The sequence below is a fragment of the Elephantulus edwardii genome, unplaced genomic scaffold (assembly GCF_000299155.1).
Source record: "Elephantulus edwardii isolate Elephantulus edwardi_28Jun2011 unplaced genomic scaffold, EleEdw1.0 scaffold00051, whole genome shotgun sequence".
Lineage (NCBI taxonomy): Eukaryota > Metazoa > Chordata > Mammalia > Macroscelidea > Macroscelididae > Elephantulus > Elephantulus edwardii.
Window position 1 is genome coordinate 15,871,430 of NW_006399801.1, and position 23,868 is coordinate 15,895,297.

The window sequence follows — 23,868 nt, forward strand, 5'->3', positions numbered from 1 at the left end:
TTCGTCTTCCCTCAACTGTGGTGTCAGTCCTGTTTTATAGTAGTGGCCTTATGCAATATTTGTGCTTTTGTGACTCAGATATTTCACTCAGCATAATGTCCTCTAGGGTCATCCACTTAGCATATTTCATGAGTTCCTTGTTTTTCAGTGCTGTGTCCAGATTTTTAATATCTGAATCAGTATCTTAAGAGATAAGTAGAAAAATGAGATTATAGCATGACTATATAGCTAGTGATTTCTAGAATTTTTTTAAATGTACCAAATGACTAAATTTTAAGATGAAATCTTGACATAACCTGTTTCAGAAGCTGCTTGATAGATTTGATTATGATGATGAGCCAGAAGCTATGGAAGAATCAAAGAAAGAAGACGTTGCTGCAGCCGCTGCCACCCCCACCATGCCCACCACTGCTCCAGCTGCCCCTGCAGCCGCCCCTCCTGCCCCTGCTGCCGTGCCCACTGCTGCTGCGCCAACTGTTTCTCCTCCTCCTCCACAGGCACCTTTGTATGTTTCTTCCTTTAACCTCCTTTGTAGAAATAAAGTAGATCATGATCAGGAGAGCATAGTATTTGTAAAATTAAAGTGCTATTTTAATTCTTTTTTTTTCTGTAATGAAGAATGTCAGATTTATAGCAACAACAAAAGACATCTTTTATGTGTGTAAGTTAATATTTAGACAAATCCAGGACTTGTTCATGTGCTTTAAATGTGGCTAAGATTCTTTGTGATTTTGCAAAGGGTGAAAAAATGGATTCTTTATCCCTTTTTTTTTTTAAAGTGGTTTTCCTGGTGATGGCATACAGCAACCAGCATATACACCTCATCAAAATATGGATCAGTTTCAGCCTCGAATGATGGGAATCCAAGATCCAATACACCATCAGGTACATAAATTTTCCTGTAGCCAACCTTTCATAATTCAGTCTTTTTGTTACAAATATGGTATGCACTTCACAGACCACTATTACTTATTTAGCTATATGATTGTGTAGGTGGTAGTACAATTCCGGTACAATCTACTGAATAAATGCAAGGGTTTAGAGAATGATTTTTTCCCACCCCCTTTCCTGGAACCTGGCATTTTATAAAGTTTCACAATCCATGCTGTGCTGCCCCACCCCATATAATGTTATAGCTGCTTTAGAGGGCATTCTGAGACAGTAGTGGCCCTTTTAGAATTAGATTATCACCAGACTCTTTGGAGCTGCAGTGACTTCTCCTTTGTCCCCCTAAAAAAAAAGTACTACCAGACCTGACTTGTTTTCTGCATTTAGAACTATGTTCATTTTGGGACTTTAAGACTTCTCTTCTTTTGAATTAGCAAAATCATTAGGGCTCCTTCTTTTTTTAGCAGATGTAAAAAACTTAACTTGAACTTCTGGAGCTCCCTATTGGTAGGTTTTGGGTATTGTTTTTTTTACCTTAAACATTCATCTCCATCATTTTTTTCTTTCTCATCTCTGAACACTGGAATATGGTTTGAAACGTAAAATAAAAGGAGCCTAGTACACTGGGAAATTATGGAAAGTTGGTGGAGATTTATTCATTAGGTTTATTTTAGTAAATCTTCTCGTTCCTATACTTGGCTATTCCTTGAAATCAAACAGGTGTAAGAAGTGCATCTCTTAGACAACACTCGAGTTAGGTCCCATCTCTTAAGAGAATTGACCTTTTTTTTTTAATTTGCAATGTTCTGTTTTACAACTCACATACAAGAATAGCACTGATACTCAAAATCATATTTGTTTTATTGATCTAGATTGTGCTTAGTCTATTCTGTTAACAACAGCGGTTCTATGCAGTATCCATCCTTTTGTGACTGAGATGTTTAATTCGTCATGATGTCCTCCAGGCTCTCCCATATTGTATAATGTTTTACAAGTTCATTGTTTTTCAGTGCTGCATAATATTCTATTGTGTGAGCATGCCACAGTTTTGCTATCCATTGGTTTGATAGGCACCTGAGTTCTTCCATCTCTTTGCTTTTATGAATAATGCATCGATAAACATGGTTGTGTATACACATCTTTGAGTCATAGTTTTGTTTTCTTTAGAGTGTGTTCTTATTAGTGATATTGCTAGCTTGATCAAACAGTATTTCTGTTTCTAACTTTTTGAGAAAGCACCAGCTCACCTTCCGTAGTGACTACCATTTTATATTACGACCAGTAGTAAATAAGAGTCTCTCCACAACCTCATCAGCATTTGTTGTTTCTCATCCTGTTGCACTTTGCTATTGTTACTTGGGTGTTACTAAGGTATATTAAGCCCTAAAAATAGTTAATTGAAATTCCCCTTTGACGAAATAAAGCACCCAAACCTAAAAGTCACTGTTCCCACCAATAAACTTAATTGTCCAAAGTTCAGTCTTGTCACATTGCCTCCTGATACAAGTCAAGTTCTCTGTGTGTCTGTAAATATATAAAAAAAAAAGTTGAGATAAATTGTGAGACTATTAACTTGTATATTTTTATTTTAAATAATTTTTGGATAAAGATTAAACCTGTGGAAATTATTTAGCAATATTTGGAAACAGGAGTGGCATCCACTTGCTAAACAGCATACCTCTGGAAGCTCTATGAACTTGGATAAAAGTCAGTAGTTATAGAAAGGCTTCAGGCCTTTTGTTTATAGGGCCACTATGAGTCATGCTCAACTTCAAGGCAGTCAATAACAATATGTCATGGTATTCAAGCAAACTCTGTGCTATGCATAGGGTCTTTTGGGCCAAAATTTATTGAAGAGAATTATTTAAAATTATTGATGATTTTATAAATTATTTTTGGGTAATGTGTTAAAAACCGCTCACATACTTTTTTTTAATTAACAAAAGGTTCCACTTCCTCCTAATGGTCAGATGCCAGGATTTGGAATTCTTCCTGCACCTCCATTTCCTCCTATGGCTCAGCCTGTGATTCCTCCAACTCCACCAGTACAACAGCCTTTCCAAGCTCCATTTCAGGCCCAAAATGAACCACTCACTCAGAAGTCGCATCAACAGGTAAAACTTCGTGCCTGGGTGTCTTGACTTGTAATATATGTATGTCTGACATAGTCTTTAAATTTGAAGAATTATACCTTCAGCATGTATTGTAAATTCTTTATGGTCCAAGTTTTTTTATCTAGAAAGTAGGCATCCCAGTATCTACCAACTTCCATAGATTTTTAAGTGAGTAGAGTTAAGAATGTAAATTGTTTACATGGTACCTATTCATCATGTTATGTGATGGTTTACTATAATAATGTATAATTAATATAAAGTAACTTCCAGGTTAATCTTGTAAATCATTTCAGTACTTAATTCTCACAAAACTAAGCATAATACAGAAAATTTTGTGAAAATACTTAGTTTTGGTTAGGTTTTCTTTACCAAAGTTTTTTGGTTTATTTTCTTTAAGTAAATGCTCAGTCAGTAATAATTTGATCCCCAGGAACCTAAAGAAAATTCTTAGGAAAGACTTTAAATCTCCCCTTGGCTACATTCTGGCATTTAGTTTTGTTTATTATTTTAGGAAATGGAAGTGGAACAACCCTGTGTTCAAGAGGTTAAACGACATATATCTGACAGCAGAAAGTCAAGATCTAGGTCAGCATCCAGGTAATTTATAGGAAATGTTTTTCCAACCCTCTATGTCTTATGAAACATAGAGGTCAAAAGTAAGTTGGATCATTTTTGCATTTGCAAAGTTTTACTAGAATGGCACTTGAGTTGGGGCAGAAGATGAAAAGCCCAATATTTACTCACTTCATTTTACCTTACGAGGTTTTATCCTCCTAAATTGCGCAAATACCTATGAATAAATGTACAACATAGAATTATAAGAATTACATATTCAGAGTTGCCTTACAACTGTGTCAACCAAAAAAGAGGAGAATAAAATTATTACTGTTGAATTTTTATATAACCAGAAATGGATGGCTTGATTTCAGTTCTTTTTCAGATTAATACATGTGAGAAATATTTTCTTTGTTCTCTCCATGTGCTGGTCTTTCTTCCTAACCGTGGAAATACTAGGTCACCAAAAAGACGACGATCTAGATCTGGGTCTAGGTCTCGAAGATCTCGTCATCGAAGGTCTCGGTCTCGGTCTAGGGATAGACGTCGACATTCTCCTAGATCTCGATCCCAGGAAAGACGGGATCGAGAGAAAGAGAGGGAACGCAGACAGAAAGGCCTTCCTCAAATCAAACCCGAAACAGCAAGTGGTAATTAATATTCATGTTTAAACTTCATGTAATGAGTTTAAAATGTTTTATTTCTGTTGGCAATTCTGTAAAGAGAATGTTATGGCTGTGTTGATTTTTACTTACTCTGAATGCTGCTTTATCATCTTTTTACAGGCACTGTTCCATGAACCCTTGGGTCTTTGGTTTTATATTAAAGTAATTCTTAAGAAGCTTGTACATATGGTTGCTCAAGTGACACATAACAAAAACAAGAAGCAGCAATAGGGCAAGAATAGTTGCCTGCCTTCAGTTATCAGTAATAGTTTTGGCTCTATCCATGAAATATTTAAAAAATAATCCTAAATTAGGTCTTCAGTATACAGTAGAAATTGGTTTTCAAGGGTGGGGGTTGGCAAATTATAACTTCTTATTTATCTATTTGAAATTTATAGAATATATTCATTTGAATTATCTTCTGAATCTAATCAGTATATCAGAATATTTTAGTAAGGTATATTCTTGATATAAATCAGTAACTAGTATTAATATAACTCATTTCCATGGAGTTGGCACCTGCTCAAAGCTAACCCTCCATCAGGTTTGCTATAAATCACACTGGAGGAGATTGCCCATCTTTTTCCCCATGGAGCTGCTGGTGGACTAGGAGCACCAGAGAAGCATGACCTTTGGGTTAGCTGTGCAACTCCCTATAGACTAGGCTCCCATAGTTCCCTGTTACTAAGATATTAATTCATAATAAGACTAAGGTATGTGTAAAAACCTCTTAACTCTTAAGACTTACTTTGGACACAGCACAATTGCCAACACTGCAGTACGAGAAGGGCAGTTAACATACTGTGAACCAAAGCACTGAGTTAATTGATAATCACAATACTTGGGATCTCCCACCTCTACCATTCAATAATAATAAGTATTAATAATATAATAATAATATTATTATTGTTGTTGTTGTTGTATGTGTGTACCATCTCAAATAGGATGTGACTCATACATGAGGAGATTGTCCCTTCTTCTCCAGCAGTGCATCTGATGGATTTGAACTGCGCACCTCTGGGATGGCAGTGCAGCTTCTTGCCGCTAGGCCACAAGAGCTTGCCTAAAATTAAAAATTATAAAGTGTATGGAAATTGATAATTATAAAGTAATGCATGCCTATTTTGTTTGATTTCTTAAAGTTTGTAGCACTACACTCTGGGTTGGACAACTGGACAAAAGGACAACACAACAGGATGTTGCTAGTCTCTTGGAAGAGTTTGGTCCAATTGAGTCAATTAATGTGAGTGTTTTATTAAATAATAATAATCATAGACTTATGATCAATGTTATTTTAAGACATTTAATGCTTATGACCTAAGTTACATTTTGTCCAGGTTTCTAGAAGATGTTGCAAAGTTTACATTTAATTGCATTTAATAGATAAGTTTAACCTAAAATCATTTTGTAATAGTCTTGGGGGAAGATGATGTTATATACTGTTGAGTCAGAATCAACTCATAGCTGATCCCACAACTGGTTTTCAGAGACAGTAAATCTCACAGGAAATTGGCAGTCTTTCTCCACAGAGCACCTGGTGAATTTGAATTACGTGCCTTTAGATTGACAGCACAACTCCGTACCACTAAGCCACCAGAGCAGTCTTGGGAATAAATGTACATTCTTTAATAATTGCCAGCTGAGACCTAACTTGGAATGATAATTTGCTTTTTTATAATATATTTCAGTAATTACTACATTATGTTAAGTCACTTTTCTTGGGAATAGGAAATAATATGGAATCAGGGGTCATTTGAAAAATATCATTTAGTGTCTCATGGATTCCTGGGGCCTTTTTCTCTACCTTCAGTTCAGCTTGAACATTTTCATTGACTCTAGATCATATGGTACTTCCTGTAATATTTCCGTGTTGGCCAGTTCTTTTTTGGCACAGTGATTGTATTCCTAACGCCATCTTTTGATGCTACATGGATGATTCAAGATTTTGCCCATGTTGTTGTTATGTACTGCCGAATCAGAACCGACCCACAACTGACCCTCCAGCAGATTTTCAGATGCTGTAAATTGCACAGGAGGAGACTGCCCATCCTTTCCCCACAGAGCAGCTGGTGGATTCAGATTGTGTGCCAGCAGGATAGCAGTAGAGTTTCTTGCCACTGGGCCACCAGTGCTCCCTGTTTTGCCCATAGCACCTCAAAGTATTATAGCTTGAGCCTGGACTTTAACAAGTTTTTTCAGCTTGAGATATGCTGAGCAAGTTCTTCCCTTCTCCACCTCCCGAGTTCTAGTTTTCTGCACATTCCATTATAATACCTTGCTTTGCCTTCTCTAACTGCCCTTTGAAGTCTCCTGTTCAGCTCTTATACTAAGGGGCTTCCCCCCCCCTTTTTTTCTTCAAAATACTGCTGAAGATCATTCAAAGCAGCTGGAAGAATATATAGAAAACTGCCAGAAGTTCGGGCTAGATTTAGAAGAGTCTTTATGGCACCAGGGATATTGTTGTTGATATCAAGTGGATCCTGACTAAAAGGAAAGAACACTGGAAGAATCACAAAAAAATTATGTCTAAAATTGAATAGACTGGGTGTCCTAAAGCATTTAATTGTGCTTGTTCAAAAGCTAGACTTAGACCAAGAGGCTGTTGTGTAACAGAGGAAGGGAACACTATATGTCTTAAAATTTAGATAGATGTGCCTGAAAATAACCATTCTCCATACCTAGTCAATCTGTATGCTTAGCAAATTATTAGAGAAGCTAGATTGTATGAAGAGATTGGAGGAAGACTCATCAATAAACCTACAGTATGGAGATAACACAGCCTTCCTTGTTGGAAGTGAGGAAGACTTGAAATGTTTGCTGCAGAAGATCCAAAACTTTAGCTTTCAATATGGATTGCATGTTAACATCAAGAAGGCAAAAATTCTCACCAATGGACTGATAGGCAAGATTATGATGGATGGGGGAAAGATTGAAACTGTCAGCAACTTCATTTTACTTGGATCCACAATCGGTACTCTTTATATCAGCAGTCAAGAGATGTATTTCACTGGTAAATGCTGCAATCAGCCTCTTTATTACTGAAGAGCAATCAATTTGAAAATTAAGGTGCACCTGATTTAGAACTTTTCAGTGACTTGTTATACATCTGAGAGCTGACAGTGAATAAGGATGACAAAAAAACATCTTGGAGAAGGTGCAACCAGAGTACTCCTTGAGGCAAAGATGATAAAGCTTTGTCTCACATACTTCAGGAATGTTGCTAGGAGAAGCTGTTCCTTGGGAAGAGACATCATACTTGAAAAGGTGGAGGGTCGACAAAAGAGGAAGACCCTCAAACACGTGGGTCTGCACAATGACTACAGTAATGGGCTCAAGTATGTCAGAAATTTTGAGGAGGCTGTCACAGGATAGGACAGGATTCAGATCTGTTCATAGGGTCACTGTGAGTCATATTCAATTTGATGACACCTAACACCACCACCATAATAAAGTAATCTTACATTATAGGAAAGTTGGCCAAGAGTGTAGGAAATGAGGTTGATAGTGATTATTTAATATTTTATCTTGTTGCTCTTTGCTTTTGGTGTATAGTCATTCTTATTTTGTAATGTTATAATTTTTTTGTAACAGATGATTCCTCCACGGGGTTGTGCCTATATTGTCATGGTTCACAGGCAAGATGCTTATCGTGCTCTACAGAAACTGAGCCGAGGAAACTATAAAGTAAACCAGAAATCTATAAAGGTAGGTTTTATATTTATTATTCTATTTTTAATCTTTGGGCTTTGGGATGACTTGACACTGAGACATTTCACATACTTATTGACAAAAAATGGTTCTTTTAAGATACTGAATATTAACATAAAATTAGATTTTTACCATAAAATTATTTTTAAAAAACCATTTTGTCTTAGGGAGCTCTGGCAGACTATTAATAAGGAACTGTGCTGCCAACCCAAGGGCACATGGTTCAAATCCACCAGCTACTCCACAGGAGAAAGATGGGAAGTCAGCTCTCACGTGACTTACTGCCATTAAACCCATTAGAGGGCTAGTCCAACTTGGATACACAGCAACAGCCTTTTGCCTTATTTTACAAAAAATTTTCATACTTTAAGCTTGTCATCGTCTTTTAGAATTTTAAGTAATATCCACTAAGATAGAGAAAAATGTTGAAGTGCTAGGGTACACTGCATCCTGTAAAATACTTGAAGAATGTTTTTCAGAGAGACTATTAAATGCAGTTAATGTTTCCTTTTTGTTATAAAAACTGTTGTAATGCTGGTTCTGTCCTTGAATCATTCTCCAAGAATGACTTTTTTAAAATATAAGTATTTTCTGTCTCAGAAATGTGGCCCAGGGTGGGGAGGGTAGCACAGAGAGAAGAGGGATAGGGAGGAAAATGTACAATAATGAATGAATGGAAATCCAAGTTCTTTATAAACTTAAAATCACAATTTAAAAAAATGTGGCCCCTTGTGTTTGAGTTTAGTTGTTTGTGTGAGTGAGATCTTTTTTTGTTAGTTTTGGGGTCTTGGGGCAATATAGGACATTTAGCTAGAATGGTGAATAATTAGTTAATACTCAGAGACTTAAATTATTTTTCTCTTTTTTTTGTATTTCAACCAATGATGAAATAGATTGCTTGGGCCTTAAACAAAGGAATAAAAGCAGATTATAAGCAGTATTGGGATGTAGAACTTGGTGTTACTTATGTCCCATGGGACAAAGTAAAACCTGAGGAACTGGAAAGTTTTTGTGAAGGAGGAATGTTGGACAGTGATACACTTAATCCGGGTAAGTTATTTTTTTTTCCTCTCTTTTTTTTCTCTCTTAATATTCATCTATTTGTAAAGGATGAGATAAATCAGATGTCAATGTTTTCATCATTAGAAAGTGAGTTTTAAAATTTCTCAAGTACCCCTTACGTACAAATCACTCCTTTAGAAAATGAGATTATGATAGGGAATAAGGTCATTGATAATTAAGCAGCTCTTATCCAGTGGAAGAAATCCAAGCTCATAGAGCTACTTTGTTAGAGAAATGAGTAAAATTTTCACTGTGAAAAACTTAATAGATCAAATGAGTCTTAAACTGATTATCATTGGTACAGTTTGGAATTCAATTTTTTTTTAACACATTTAAGTGTTCAGAGTAACAGTAGATGAGTTTATGATATGGAAAGATACAGTTAATTGTGGGCAATAATATTTAAATAGGCTTTTGAGACATCAAAAATAGGCGCAGAGGATGGATGGTATGACAAACTAAAAGTAACGTAAAGGAAGCTTCAGGCATGGGTGTTTTTGAGAGCTCTTAAAACTCTGCTGTATCCATACATCTCCTCCACATAAGACACCTTCTTTATGTATAAAGTGAGTGGTACTAATCATGATAATTTATTTAATTAGTCTATAATAAAGTTCATAGAACATTGTCAGCACATGGAAAGTATTTTTAAACCTTTTTACTTTTCTTGCACGTTAATAATAAATGAATTAGTGTAGTAAGGAAGATTTCTGGGTTTCGTTTGAAATTAACCTTATTAAAAATTATTTTTGTTGTTAAATTTCCTAAACCCTCATAGATTGGAAAGGAATTCCAAAGAAGCCTGAAAATGAAGTCGCTCAAAATGGAGGTGCAGAAACCTCACACACAGAACCAGTGTCTCCTATTCCTAAAGCTTTATCTGTTCCTGTTCCTCCGATTCCTGTACCTGCACCTATAACAGTACCACCTCCACAGGTGAGACTACTTGAGCAGTTTAAACTTGTGTCTGAATGATCCCCTTCCTAAACCTTACTATAAGTGAAGTCTGTAATTACACAAATCTTCATGTTCAGGATTGATCAGGAGTTTAGTGTTGGGGTTTTTTTTTAAGATTTTCATATGTCAAATCTTATTTATAAAGGCTTGTAACATCTTTTTCACAAATAATAATACCAAAAGTATGTTGTCTCAGTTCTGTGTGTCTTGCACTGTAGTGCCCCAGTACGAGATGAGAACCTAATTTTATATATAGATATAATGTATAGTCACTGTGAGTTGCAAGCGACTCAACGGCACATAACAACAACAATATATATTTATATTTATTTATTTTTCTTCTTCCTCTCCTCCCTGCCCCATCTATTGGATATTTATTCTTCCTGGATTTTATTTTCTGGAGGAATCTATACTTGTACCCTTAAACAACTGCTTTGAGAGAGCTTTCAAAAAAGATTTCCTCTCACTTGAGCTAGTTTTGCAGTGTTTAAAAATATGTCCGAGAAGATGCCAGTAGGTATTAGTAAATGTGAGTTTACTGAGGGCAAATTTGATTTATATGAGTTTGCTGAGTATAGTTAATTGCCACCTATTAATGAATAAATTTGTATATCCAATTTTTTGGGGGAAGGAATCTTTTCTTTTTTTAAAGCAATTGGACATTTTTCTTAGTCAGTATTCACTGTATGAGCATGGGGAACATGGGTATGTAGTTTCTCATTTGTCCTTCTTTCTAGGTGCCACCACATCAGCCAGGTCCTCCTGTGGTTAGTGCACTTCAGCCACCCACTTTCACACCACCTTTGGGAATTCCCCCTCCAGGCTTTGGCCCTGGTGTTCCTCCACCACCACCTCCACCACCATTTTTACGCCCAGGATTCAATCCAATGCATTTACCACCAGGTATGTTATGTTTCTGAAGACATTCTTAAGACTACGTGAAAGATCATGGCAAGAATTAACACTTTTCTTGTTCTAGGTTTTCTTCCTCCTGGACCCCCACCTCCTATAACTCCACCAGTATCCATTCCTCCTCCTCACACTCCACCAATAAGCATCCCAAACTGTAAGCATATTTTTCCTTTGTGTTCACATGTATCCTTGGGACGTAGGGGGTAGAACCAGGAATAGGATCTGTAATGTGGCAAAAGACGGTTTGCCAGGAAGATAATTAATTATTCAGCTTCACATGTTGATATGATTATATTCCTTAGCTACTATCGCTGGTATAAATGAAGACACTACAAAAGACTTATCTATTGGAAATCCCATTCCAACAGTGGTGTCTGGGGATAGAGGAAACGCCGCGTCTGGTGACAGTGTGAAAATGTATGGTTCTGCTGTGCCACCTGCTGCTCCCACGAATCTGCCCACCCCTCCTGTAACCCAGCCTGTTTCACTTCTTGGTAAGTTAAATTTTTTACTATTCTTTTTTTGTTTAAGGATATTTTTTTCTCTCCAAGCTAGATTTTTAAAAAATAATGCTTATTTTTTAGAAAATGACTCTGAGGCTAATACTTTTTTTATTTCAAATAATAGTTTAAGTGTATGTACTAGACCTTTACCAAGAGTAGTTCTGAATACAATTTCAAAGATGAAATCCTGTTTGATTCTCATTAATAGGTCTGTAGTTGGCATATTTCATTTAATGGAGAAAAATTAATGTCTAAAAAAGGAATTGGTTCAAAGTTTACATTTGACATGATTTCAGACTCCCTAACTTGATAGGAAATAGCCACGTCTTTGAGAGCATGTTTCTTACTTTCAGGACAAATTTTATTTGTTTAGAACTCTGGTAATATTCTTTGTAGGATAGTGAGGAATTAGGGTTATTTGGGCCCAAAATTGCTTTGTTATGAGTGTCATTCGCACAGCATGAGATAATATCATGCCTCTGATCCCCTCAGTTTTCTCTGACTAGGTCTTTAAGGACTATCATTTTATTCATGAGATCAAGAGAGATGTGATTTAGACTGTTCACATCTTATAGCGAGCTTACGCTTTCTGATTTGAATAATACATAAATGTATTTATAAGAAGTATATTATAAATGTAGTTTTTACAGTAGACCATCTTTTAAGTAAATTTTTAATTTGGAGTAGCACTTCCAAATGTAATTAACACTTGATTATCTTGATGGGAAATTATTGATAATTCCTTAGCATTATATATATATATCCTGTGGTGGTTTCCAGCTTTTACAATTTTTGGAAAGAGGCAGACTTGATTGGTGTTACCTCTGGGATATGGGACTTCAGAACATTGTTTTTTTGTTTGTTTGTTTGTTTGTTTGAGGACTTTGACTTTTCATTTTATATCTTTCAGTACTATTGATAGTTTTTTCTTTATGCATATGTTACATTTATAATAAAACTGTTTTATAAATACCATGTTCTCTTCTGCCCTTTAAGATTGTGTTTAGATTGAGTTTTATGTTTCTAAATTCACAGACTAGGTAATGATGACAGAATTTGTGATTAAAATTTATTGCCAATAATGTTGCAGTAGACATTATAATGTTGAAAATTGTTTAATGATGAGGCAGAGCGTTGTTTAGTGGAAATCATAGGAATATCTAGGAACGTTAATACCAAACATCTTTGATTTATTTTGCCTTTCCCCCTTAGTCTTAATAGGATGATTGCATAGGAATCACAGAATGTGTATTGGCTAGACATTTCTAATCAACTCCTTACTCTACCTTCCCAGACCTACACTCACACCCTTGAATATGAATTCTTTTTGAAATATAATTTCCTAGTCTGATATATTCATGATTATTTGGACTACTTATGACTACAGAATTACATTTTTCTGAACAAGATGAGGACTTACTATACAGTAGGTACTTAGTAAATCTGTCAAAAGCTCTTTTAATCTTAAAAGAGTTTAAGAACCCCAACTTTCAGTCAAAAGAGTGAGTAGCCCACCACTGATTTAACATTTAGATCTTGAAGGCTGCCCTTTATCTATAAACAGTATTGAAATGTAGCAGTAGTCATTATAATGTTGGAATCCTTTGTTTAATGAAAAATTACTTGAGACCTGCATTCTAATGGAAATCATATAGTAGAAGAAACATTGGACTAGAAACCTGAAGACCAAACATCAGTTTAAACTCCATTCAGCATAAGAAACAAAAAAGGTCAAAAGTTGGTAAGTCTCAAAAGTAAACTTGGTGAACTAGTATTGCTAGAAGAAGAATTAAAGTCAGAACCTTTGTGCATTTATCACCACCCCATGTGTACCTGTTCAGGTCTTCACTTTACCCCCCGCTAGAATGTAAGCTACATGAAGAAAGGACACTGTACATGGATGGTTCTCAAGTAGTAGAGTGTGTATATTTTACCTCCAATTATCATTTTCACTTTTATAACAATTTTAGAATTTAGAGTTGTTGCAAGAATGGAAAAATTTTAATCTATAAGAAAAAAATGAAATCTGTCTTATTAAAATAATCCTTTTTAACTGGAAAAAATTTCATTTCCATCAGAAGGACATTCTGTTTTCTACATTTGAAAAACCTCTTAATAAATACTCCATAAACATAAATATGAGATTAAAAAAAGTTCACATAGGTAAAGAATTCATCCAAAACATAGTCACACTTCTGTCATTTTGATGAAAGAAATACAGTAATCAGATCACAATTATTAAGAATCAACAATTGGGTTGGGGTATTGTTGATATTGACCAAGTAGCAGAACATGAGTGAGACCGAAGATGTTTCACTTCCCTTTGGGGCTCTGTTGTTTCACTTAAAATAATAAAAGAACTGCTATGCTATGCCAGAAAAAAGTTTGATTTTAGCACACTACATTTGTTTTCCTCATCTGAGAAAAGGGGAGTAAGAACAACACACTAGGACAGTGTGATGATTTGGTAGATTAATTTATGTTCTAACACCATACATGATGCCTACCTCAGGCTAGATGCACGGTGAATAGTGGATGCTTATTACGGGTAAGAAGTACAATAGGTGATATTTAGAACACTTGCAGAAGAATATTTCTACTTAGAAACTGATTGCATTATTTTAAAGTTCATTTTTAACTATTCTCTCTATTAGCAAGCAATGGCAAACTTTTTGACAGAATATGTATCTTGATATAGTTGCCTTGGATATTTTCAAAGTAGACCAGATAGATTATAAGTTCTTGTCTGCTGACTTTATATAGAAAATCTGGTGATAGTCATAGCAATAATTAACACTGAAATCAAATTCAGCGCCTTGCTCTTGAGTTGGATATGACTCACAACTGGCCTCTCTTTGGATTCCTCAGGCTGTAGATCACATGGGTGAATATTGCCCTCTATCTCCCCTGGATTTCAGTTATCAGAGAGTTGTGGACTAGGCTACCAGAACTCTCTTTTGTTTGGTGATAATCGGATAACTGTGTAACAAAGTAACAAGTGTCAAAAAAGTATCAGGGCAGATTTTCAAAAATTCTGTAGTGAAGCTAGAGTATATAAGGAGTGCCTTAAGACAGACTTAAGGATGTTAGTATGAGAGTGAAGAGTGATGACTACCTGTTTCTGAAGTTAAGCTTGTTGGCTCCTACTACTGAACTTGGAGAGAACCAAACTTTCTCATCATATAGAGGTTCTTACTCTTTTAAGAATGTTGATAACTGAAAATGATCAAATTATTTGATTACCAACCATATGATTTTTAAAATCTGTAATCCTTTGCTCAAGTTCTTAGTACAATATCCTCAGCCAGTATAACCGTAATGGCTTCATATAAGAACAATATTCTACAGTTATTGATCAATAAGGAGAGAAGGAATGTAAAAGATAAAGCAAATTCAGTTCATTCTTTTTACTGTATTAGTGCCTGTGATTTTTTTTAAAAAAAAATTCTTGTACTATATGTATCTAATATGATGTATAGCATTTTTTATTAAAAAAAAATTCTTTGTAAATGTGAAATTTGGGTTACTTTGGTGTTCCGAACAATAAAAAATGATACTTTTAAAAAATTCTTGTTTGTGTTACATATCTCTACTCTGTTACAAGTATACTCAAAATATCTTTTTAAGGAAAAATGCTTTTGTGTTGGACTCACTTTTTTGTGGAGTATTAAAGCCTTTTCCTCTACCAGATACTTTTATTTATTGGTTAATAAGACACACAAATTTCTCCCAAATTTTGTCACTGTAAATGGTAAATTTTATAAATAAGGAAAGTTACTTGTGGGATGTTTCCTATTTATTACTTCATGGTTTATTAACAAAGAGATTAAAGAAAGTAACAAATTAGTGACCTGTACGTTGAATTCCTGGTGATGTGCTTCAGGCAAGATAAAAATATGGACAGAATTCTTCTTTAACAATATACTTAATACAGGTTTGTTTGCTTTTATGTAATCAGGCAGTTCAGTAATAGGTGACCCTCCAAGGGGGTTTTCAGAGCCACTTCACATAGGAGTATATTGCCCATCTTTCTCTTGTGGCATACCTAGTGAATTTGAACCACTTGCCTTTGAATTGGCCTTACACATGAAGCCTCCAGACCTTTAGTCATCCTTAAAACTTCTCAGAGGTGACTGTCTAATCTTTCTTTTTCTTTTTTTAAAGTTTTAAAAACCCAAGAATACTGCTATTGAGTTGGTTCTGACTCTAAGACAGAGTAGAACTGCTCCCTAGGTCTCCAAGGCGCGGTAGTCTTCAGGGAAGCAACTGATGCCTTATCTGTTTACCTTAGAGTGATGGTGGGTTCAGATCATCAACGTTTTTAGTCTGTGACCAAGAACTTTAACAACTGTGCCACTTCCATTTAAATAGTATCAAATAGGTATGTGTGCAGTAGTTTTAACTTTGGACCTTTTCTAGATAATTCTGTAATTTTTTCAAAGTTGGCAACTTCAAATAACAAGATGTTTAGAGCACCAATCTGCTAATAAAGTAACATTAAAAGTAAACCTCAACAAGTTTTTGTTGTGTATTGTCAAGTTGGAACTAACTTATAGCTGACACTCCAGCAGGTTTTCAGAGGCAGTAAATCACACAGGAGGAGACAGCCCATATTTCTCCAGTGGAACAGCTGGTAGATTGGAACCAAGTACTTTTGTGTTGATACCACTGAATGATGTAAAACAATATTTGCACTTCTATATATATTTTTTTATTATTGTAAACTTTACTATGGTGTTAAGTTTTAAATTATAAGCTAAAAGAACCAGGTGTTTAATTTGGTACAGGAAAAAAGCCTGTTTATGTCCTATGGATATGTTCCTTGGAAACTTTAAATTATTTAGGTTGATATTTTAAATTTGCATTGTGGTGACATATTTGCATTACATATTTGAAAGGATTCTCAAATATGTGTCACATTTCTTTTAACTTGGTATTGTAACATTATAGGTAGATGCAGTAGATAATTCCAGATAACAATTTGCAGCAGATTCTTGTCAGGGATATGAAGTTATATATAAATACATTATACTTATGAAGATAAAGTACTTCAAACAGCTACAGCTAAATCCTTGCACAAAAGGAACTTGAAAACTTACTGTGTTGTCTGCATCCTTCACTGGGCTGTCACTTGTGAGACTGTACCTAAAGAGGATTTTTAAATCTCCTTTTGAAATGGAAGAAGGTGATCACATTTACTTTCTTTAGAGGGGCAACAATACAGGGCTCTAGATTGATTTTGGTAAAAAAGATTGCAATACAGTGTTTCAGGTAAGAATTATTTCCTGGCTAATATTGAAAATAAAAAGCCTTATCGTGAAATACGGTAAATTTGGTTATCCATACTTTTTAGACTTGAAATGCAAGTTTTTCATCTTTTTTAAAGCAAATATAAGTGAACTAACTGTAGGAAAAAGTAAGGCTCCTTGAGGGTATAAGGTTTTCAGTATTCATCTGCTAAATAAAAGGTTGATGGGTCTGGTGATATACTCTTGTAACATCAGAGCTGAGAAAAGCCCAGTAGAGCAATTTTGCTAGGTTAGAAGATGTTACTATGAGTCAGAAATTATGCTGGCATGTAACAACAACACAGTAGTGAAATTGACCGTAAGTTACCCCTAAAACATCGTTTTTAAGACATAATTTTTTTTTCTTCCTTTTAAATCTTGATTGTTGTGTTTTCTCGGACAGCAGTTCATTGTGGTAGAGTCGGAACCTCCTCAGAGTGACCCTCCACTGTACTTGAAAGGCTATAAATCACATGGGAGGACATATCTGAAAAGTATTTTTATTCATTGAAAATTAAACGTTTTCTGAATTAGTACCTTTGATGTTAATAATAGGTGAATCTAGCCCAAGAAAATAGTTACAATACTATTTATCAATTACTGAAAGTCTGAAAAAGTGAAATCGTTAGGGATCTTGGTAGTTGATAAGGTTAATTAAAAGTCTTTATTGCCATGGGAAAATACATTTATGCGAAATGCCAGTGCTATTTATTCTGTTAAGATGGAATTTTTAAATTAAAGCAGACTAAGCAAAAAAGGAAATTGAAAGAGTATATAGCTTTTCTTAAAATTCAGGTCCTCTTCAATTTACAATGGGAAAACACCACCTTGGTAGGTATATATTTGAGTCTAATCACCTCTGCTAGAACGTCATTTACATTAACATTCAAACCTACGATGGGCCAACCACCTTTTTAAGTACTAGGGAGAGTAGAATAGAGAAGAAAAAGCTGATCTTCCTGAACCTTATATTCTAACAGAGACGTAGATACATAATTTCACATGGAGATAGTCTCATAAAGAGGGGGAAGGAGTAGGCATAGGCCACCTTATTTTAAATAGAGCGGCCAAAGAGGGTACTTAAAGAAATAATAATCTGAAAAACCAGAGTAAATATCAGATAAAGCCATGTAAATACTTAAATAAATATAATAATCATACAAGGAATCTTAGATAGAGGATAGTGGGCCAAAATTAAAATGAGCATGGATTGTTTGAAGAACAGCAAGAAAAGAGGGCCTTTCATGTCTGGAGCAAGATAAAAAAGTGATGAAGAGTGACTGGAAATTACTTAAAAGGTTGCCATGGGCCGAGTTATTGCAATAAAAAGTGGTATGGGTATGTCTTGATCTGATGTATTTTAAAAGGATCATACAGTTGTTGCAGGGAAAATAGTTTGGAGTTAGAAGCAAATTATGAGACTAGTTTGAATGTTGTCACAGTCAACAGAAGCTATCAGCTTACAATAGGATGGTATGAAAATAATACACAATTGGATTTTGAACGCATTTTAAAGGCAACGACATCTGTACAAATGGATTCGGTTGGGAGATAATGTGTAAAGAATGTTAGTAAAAATATTGGTGGTTTTAACTTTTCTGTCTAGGTGTAGATGTCAGGTAGTAAAGGTCTAGAAATAGAAATTTTGGTGTCATCAACATGTATAGCTTTTAAGAGCTGTGTGGGGTTTTAAGCCTGTGGGGTTATTTGTGTAAATTGATAAAGTTGAGAAGGCTGAGCCACCAAAGGATATTTTCCCATTTAGCATTGAATACATAATACCAAAAGCTGAGTTGCAGTAGTATTCCACGTACACCTCTAATTCTTCTAGCAGTTTTATTTTAGAACCCATAAAAGCCTATGAGGAAGATACGTTAATTTCCAATTTGGCATGAAAACAAGCATAGACCTAAATCTTCCAGATGGGCCTAGGATTCAAGGTAGTCTGACTCCAGTGACCATGGTTTTAACCACTGCACCATTCTGTTCATCACAGGAGACTGAGCAGTGCAGTGAGGTGGGAGGCATTCTGAAAGTCTCCAAAGTGTCTCAAGGCAACAACCAACTCAGTGGCACTGTCATGTGCTTTTGATGAGTAAGTGTGCTGAGAATAGTCAGTTGAGTTTAGCAAAATGAAGGCCTTTAGACCTTAGTAGAAGTGTTTTTGTTGGTATAAAAAGCCCAGTTACATATATAGTTAGGGGAGGAAATGTATGCAGTAATTTTGGACCCTTCTTTGAGGAGGTTAGGTGTGTAGGACAATAGCTGAAACAAGATGGAGGATCAAGTAGATAATTTTTGGGTTTTGTTTTAAAGATGAGAGACATTAATGCATGTTTTTGATTGGAAGTTTTGGTACATGCTTTTGGTGAAATAAAGAGGATGTAATTCTATGAGAAGATGGATTGAAGGTTCAAATACAGGACTCTTGACTATATATGGGGATACGTGCAGGTAAACTGGTAAATTTGGTATGCAGGGAAATAGAAAGTTGTTTAAATAAAATGTGTTGCCATATAATGTGTTTTTTAGTAACATGAAGTACATAGATGAACTTTCATAACATGTTAAGTGAGAGTTACCATAATAATGAGTGACATGTTCAATATAGGCAAAGTTGTGATTATGTGGGTGCCTGAGCTGGTGAGAAATGAGTATCTGTTTGGGGTAATGAAAAAATTACAAAGGGAATACTGATTGTATCACTCCCCTAAAAAGTATGAAATTGCTTACGTAAAACAGAAGAAGTATAAACTGTCAATTATATTATTGAAAATTGTTCTAAAACAGTAAACCAGCTAAGACCAGTATAAGGAGAAACATGAATCGGTAAAATCTTAGGAATTTAAGAATGGAAATTGACTAGAAAAATGTAGGATTACGACCAGAATTCAAAACCAGTAGGCATCAACTAAACCCTTGGCAGCCCTAATTATGTCAAAGTAGAACTGCTCATAGGAGTTTCCTGTGGCTGCTTAAAAAAAGAGATTTCCACACCTTCCTTTTAAGACTTCTCTGCAATCTTTATAGTCAACCAAGAATTAAGGGTATACTTGTGATTCTTACATTTACAATGAGATTGTCAAACATTTTGGGAGGGAGGGGGCAAGAAGAACCACCCCCAACCATGTTCAGGAACAGGTTTCGTAGAAGAGTTATATTTTTAAACTACCACTAAGGGTTGGGGTTTGTTTTTTTTAAAAGTAAATATAAGGGAGAACCACAGACTCAAATCAGTAATGGAAAGAAAGGAACACTAGGACTATAATCCTAATGGGATTGAAGATTCTCTGAGGAAGAATCTCAGGAAGAATAAAGTGTAAAGAAAGGCCCAAAAAGTGGGGTGCATAAAACTGAGGAATCTAAAGTGATGAAATGTGGAGAGGGCTTCCTGGAAGCTGTGGCCGTGATAGAATGGAAATGACGATCATCGGAGAACAGGTAGAAAAATGGTGATATCTGGATGTTTCTATCCTCTTCCCTCACTTTTTTCACATAGCAAATCCCTACTTTTACTGAGATCACCCACTATATATTTAAGTCTCTAAGCTGTTCTGTGTCTACTTGTCTACATTATATGGTCCTTGTCCTATTCATTAGGGCCTTTTTTATCCCTTAATTTTGTCCCAAGATTTCAGTGTCCAGACTACTACCAACCTTTCACTACTTCTCTTCCCCCTTTCTCACCTTGTCAAATATTTATTCATTTCACATAATTGTGAGCATCTGTATTTCCTGTACATTTCATATTGAACATAGTTATTGAAGGCTCTCACTTTTTGGCCTGCCCTGTGATCTGTTTTGTATATAATCAGGTCTGATCTCTTATCTAATTCTGGATTTTCTTAGGTACCAAGTTGATTGCCTACTCACAGTGACCCTGTTTGACAGTTTCCTATAGTTTGTATGGGAGCCAATTACCATGCGGTTTTGTTTGGATTTTTTTTAAAAAAAAAAATTGGTTAATTCAGATACTATTCTTGCTTATTTTGAGCTCTGTCAGGGTGAGCGAGCATTTAATTGTATTCTTAAAGATAACACAATATGATACCCAGAGCTTCCTCCTACTTGGCATTACTTTGAAATTTGTCATCCTCGTAGTTTAGATTTTACATTATGCTTTCATCTACTCAGTCATTGAAAGAAAAGTTTATTGTTGCTGTTAACATTACATGCTCTTAATTTGCATGACAGTAACTCATGTGAATCTTGTGCTGTCTTCATAATCCTTGTGTTTGAGCCCCTTTTGGCAGCCACTGTATGGGCTCATCTCATTGAAGGTCGTCTTATTTTTCAAGCACAGTCACCAAGGACTGGTTGCTTCTAGATAACATGTTCAAATTCTGACCATCCTTTGCTTAAGAGGAGCTTTCTGATTGTTTCCAAGACATGTTTGTTTTTCTGGTAGTCCATGTTTAATATTCTTTACCAGCACCATCATTCAAAGGCATTAATCCAGGGAGCTCTGGAGTAGTTGCAAGAAGCTATGCTACAATCTCAGAGGCATCAGTTGTTTAGTCTTAACTGATGGTGTCCAACGTTCACATGCAGTCATAATGACGGAAAATAAATAGATGGGGATCGGGTCCACTTTAGTCTTTAAATTTATATCCTTGCTTTTTAGTACTTTGGAGAGGTCCTTGACAGATTTTTCCCTCTGCAGCACATCTTTATTTCTCAAATGCTGCTACCATGAGTGTTGATTGTGAAGCCTGGAAAAATAGACTTAAATCTTTTCTCCATCTCTCATGGTAATTGTGGATCCAGTGGTAATAATTATTTAGGTTGATAGCAGTATCACTAGTTCTTGGAATAAGAGCCTGACTGTTTACTGACTCTGCATCCCCATGTACAGCTTGCCAGAAGACTCTTTCAAAAACTAATTAAGGGTCACAATGTGACCTATCATGTCAGGTGGTTTTGCATGACAGAGAATGTATCTGAATTAATTGCCCAAACCCACCTGGTCAGTCACATAGATCTCATTTTGATATATGTTGCTGCTCCACTTGTTAAGTCTTAAAAGCTACTTCTGCTCTTTACATTAATGTCTCTCCCTAGCATTGTAATAATCTTCCCTTCCTTTAAAGATCCCTTAGATTCACACACCAGCTTCAAATGTTCCGCCTTTGTATAAACCATACTGACTTGGTGTTCTGATAGCAGAGCTGTGCTTTCTTTATAACTCCCAATTAGATTTAATATAAAATGCAGGCATTCAGTATACATCTGAATGTACTTAAAAATTTGCAGCTCTTAGGAACTTGTTAGTGATCTTGTTCTTAATATATTTCATAAAACGAACTCTGATTTGAATGGTCTTTCAGTTTGGATTGGTGTACATATGATGTAAACTTCTGCCACTTGATAAAACTTTTACTAAAACTTGTAAAAGCAATGCATATTTACCACAAAAAAATATAGTGCAAAGGGAGATCCAACCTGACATGCCTTTCTAGCATTAGTTAACAAATATAAGGGGTTAGAGTGTATAATTTAGTAATACAAATACCTATATGCGAGATTAGGCAACATTTTATAAAAATGCTGTGCTTTATGGGAGACTTAAGTAGATGAGGCTGTAAAGAAATTCTATGCACCCTGTAATACATGTTATCAAATGTTACCAAAGAGATGTGTTCCCAGAAATGAGTTTGTATTTTATGCAAAGGGAAGGGGAGGATGCCTACATTTCTCATTTCTACATAATTTGTCAGGCTAATGGTGGTAAGGCAGGGATAGGCCATTTCAGTCACCTAATAGATGAGGAAGCCAGTTACTGAGAAATTGGGAGTAAGACATCCTGTTGCCCCTTGAGACTCGTCTGAACTAAATTAAATTCTATTGCCATAGTCAGACATAATTTAATCCTTCCTTTTCCTTGCCTGAGTATTCTAGTGGCAGAAATTTGGCCATGTGAGCCTGTCTTATGACAGAGTAAATATTGGCCAGTTTTAGCCATTGAAAACAAACATTTTCTAATATGTGCTATCAAATATAAGTTCTTATTAAAGTTGGTTGATTTAAGTGGTTCTATATAATGATACCTGCAATATAAGGCCAGGGTTTCATTATTTTATCCATGTAGCAACAACAACTGTTAAAAGAGAATGCTGAGGCACCAAAATTTTATAGCATTGAAGCACACAAACATTGAGAATATTATTTGAAAAATGCAAGCATATCTTGGGTACTTTGGTATCCCAATGTATGGCACTAATAATGATCCATCTGCCACTGAAATTTATCTGAGAGTTGGTGTAGGTAATGGTTCTATCAACATTGTCTGGAATTTTCCTAACATAAAGATACAGGGATAATCCTTGTCTCAATTCTCCTTTTCACAATTTAGCTATTCATTGTGCTATTTAGCAATTCCAGTGTATTTACACTTTTTCCAATTGCCAAAACCTGTTTGATAGGAGGGAGTTAATAAGGTTTGTTATAAAATCTACTGGTTAAATGTTGACAGAATACTGTTAGACTATGTGTTGGTGGAGCAAAAGTGTAGAAATCTTGTTTTTGATACATTATTTATGTAAAGGAGCATTCAGGACTAGCCAGTTTGTTGAAATGGATGGGAGGAAATTGGTTCAAATTGTATGCTTGAAATGTTATGTTGCTCTTGAGGGGTTGGTTGGAAATGGTAAAGGAACTTGATAACTGAGTTTGCTCTCAGATCTTTTTCAATGTCTTATTCATTTCTGGCTAGTGAATCACAACCCCTAACTTGTCATCCTATCCTTCAGCACATAAGAAAATGCTGTGTTATGGCAGTATCTGGAACATTTTCCATTGTTGAGGAAAATTTTTAGTCAGTCTGTGATATTGTATTTGGAAAAAAACTTGAGATAATCATGATGCCTTTCTGTAACATAAGTGGTGAACCAAAGTGAACCTTTACTACCTTCTATCATTAGAGTTGGAGTCGGAAAATCAAAAGGGCCGAACTCGCTCAGCATATTTTAAGCTCAAGGAACTAAAGAACAAATTCAAACCTCGAGTTGCTATAATCAAGGATGCTTTTGGCAGAACGTTAAATGATCCCGGAAGTATTAGAAGATGGAAGGAATACACTGAGTCACTGTATCGAAAAGAATTGGAAGACACAGAAGAATTTCATGAAACAACATATGAGCAAGAACCTATGGTGATGAAAGAAGAAGTTCAGGCTGCTTTGAAGGACATAGCAAAAAACAAGGCTCCAGGAATAGAT

The 23,868-nt window shown here is 35.4% G+C and overlaps 1 protein-coding gene across 1 annotated transcript in view; it reads left to right on the forward strand.

Moving 5' to 3' along the window:
* SCAF4 (SR-related CTD-associated factor 4) overlaps nucleotides 1-23,868 on the forward strand; it is a 61,448-nt gene that overhangs the window by 34,274 nt on the left and 3,306 nt on the right. Inside the window, exons 10-21 of the mRNA XM_006886802.1 lie at nucleotides 306-505; nucleotides 780-885; nucleotides 2,835-3,002; nucleotides 3,514-3,599; nucleotides 4,017-4,207; nucleotides 5,365-5,465; nucleotides 7,814-7,927; nucleotides 8,824-8,980; nucleotides 9,771-9,928; nucleotides 10,687-10,852; nucleotides 10,929-11,015; nucleotides 11,164-11,355. Coding sequence (XP_006886864.1) covers nucleotides 306-505; nucleotides 780-885; nucleotides 2,835-3,002; nucleotides 3,514-3,599; nucleotides 4,017-4,207; nucleotides 5,365-5,465; nucleotides 7,814-7,927; nucleotides 8,824-8,980; nucleotides 9,771-9,928; nucleotides 10,687-10,852; nucleotides 10,929-11,015; nucleotides 11,164-11,355 — 1,726 coding nt within the window. The remainder of the gene's footprint in view (nucleotides 1-305; nucleotides 506-779; nucleotides 886-2,834; nucleotides 3,003-3,513; nucleotides 3,600-4,016; nucleotides 4,208-5,364; nucleotides 5,466-7,813; nucleotides 7,928-8,823; nucleotides 8,981-9,770; nucleotides 9,929-10,686; nucleotides 10,853-10,928; nucleotides 11,016-11,163; nucleotides 11,356-23,868) is intronic.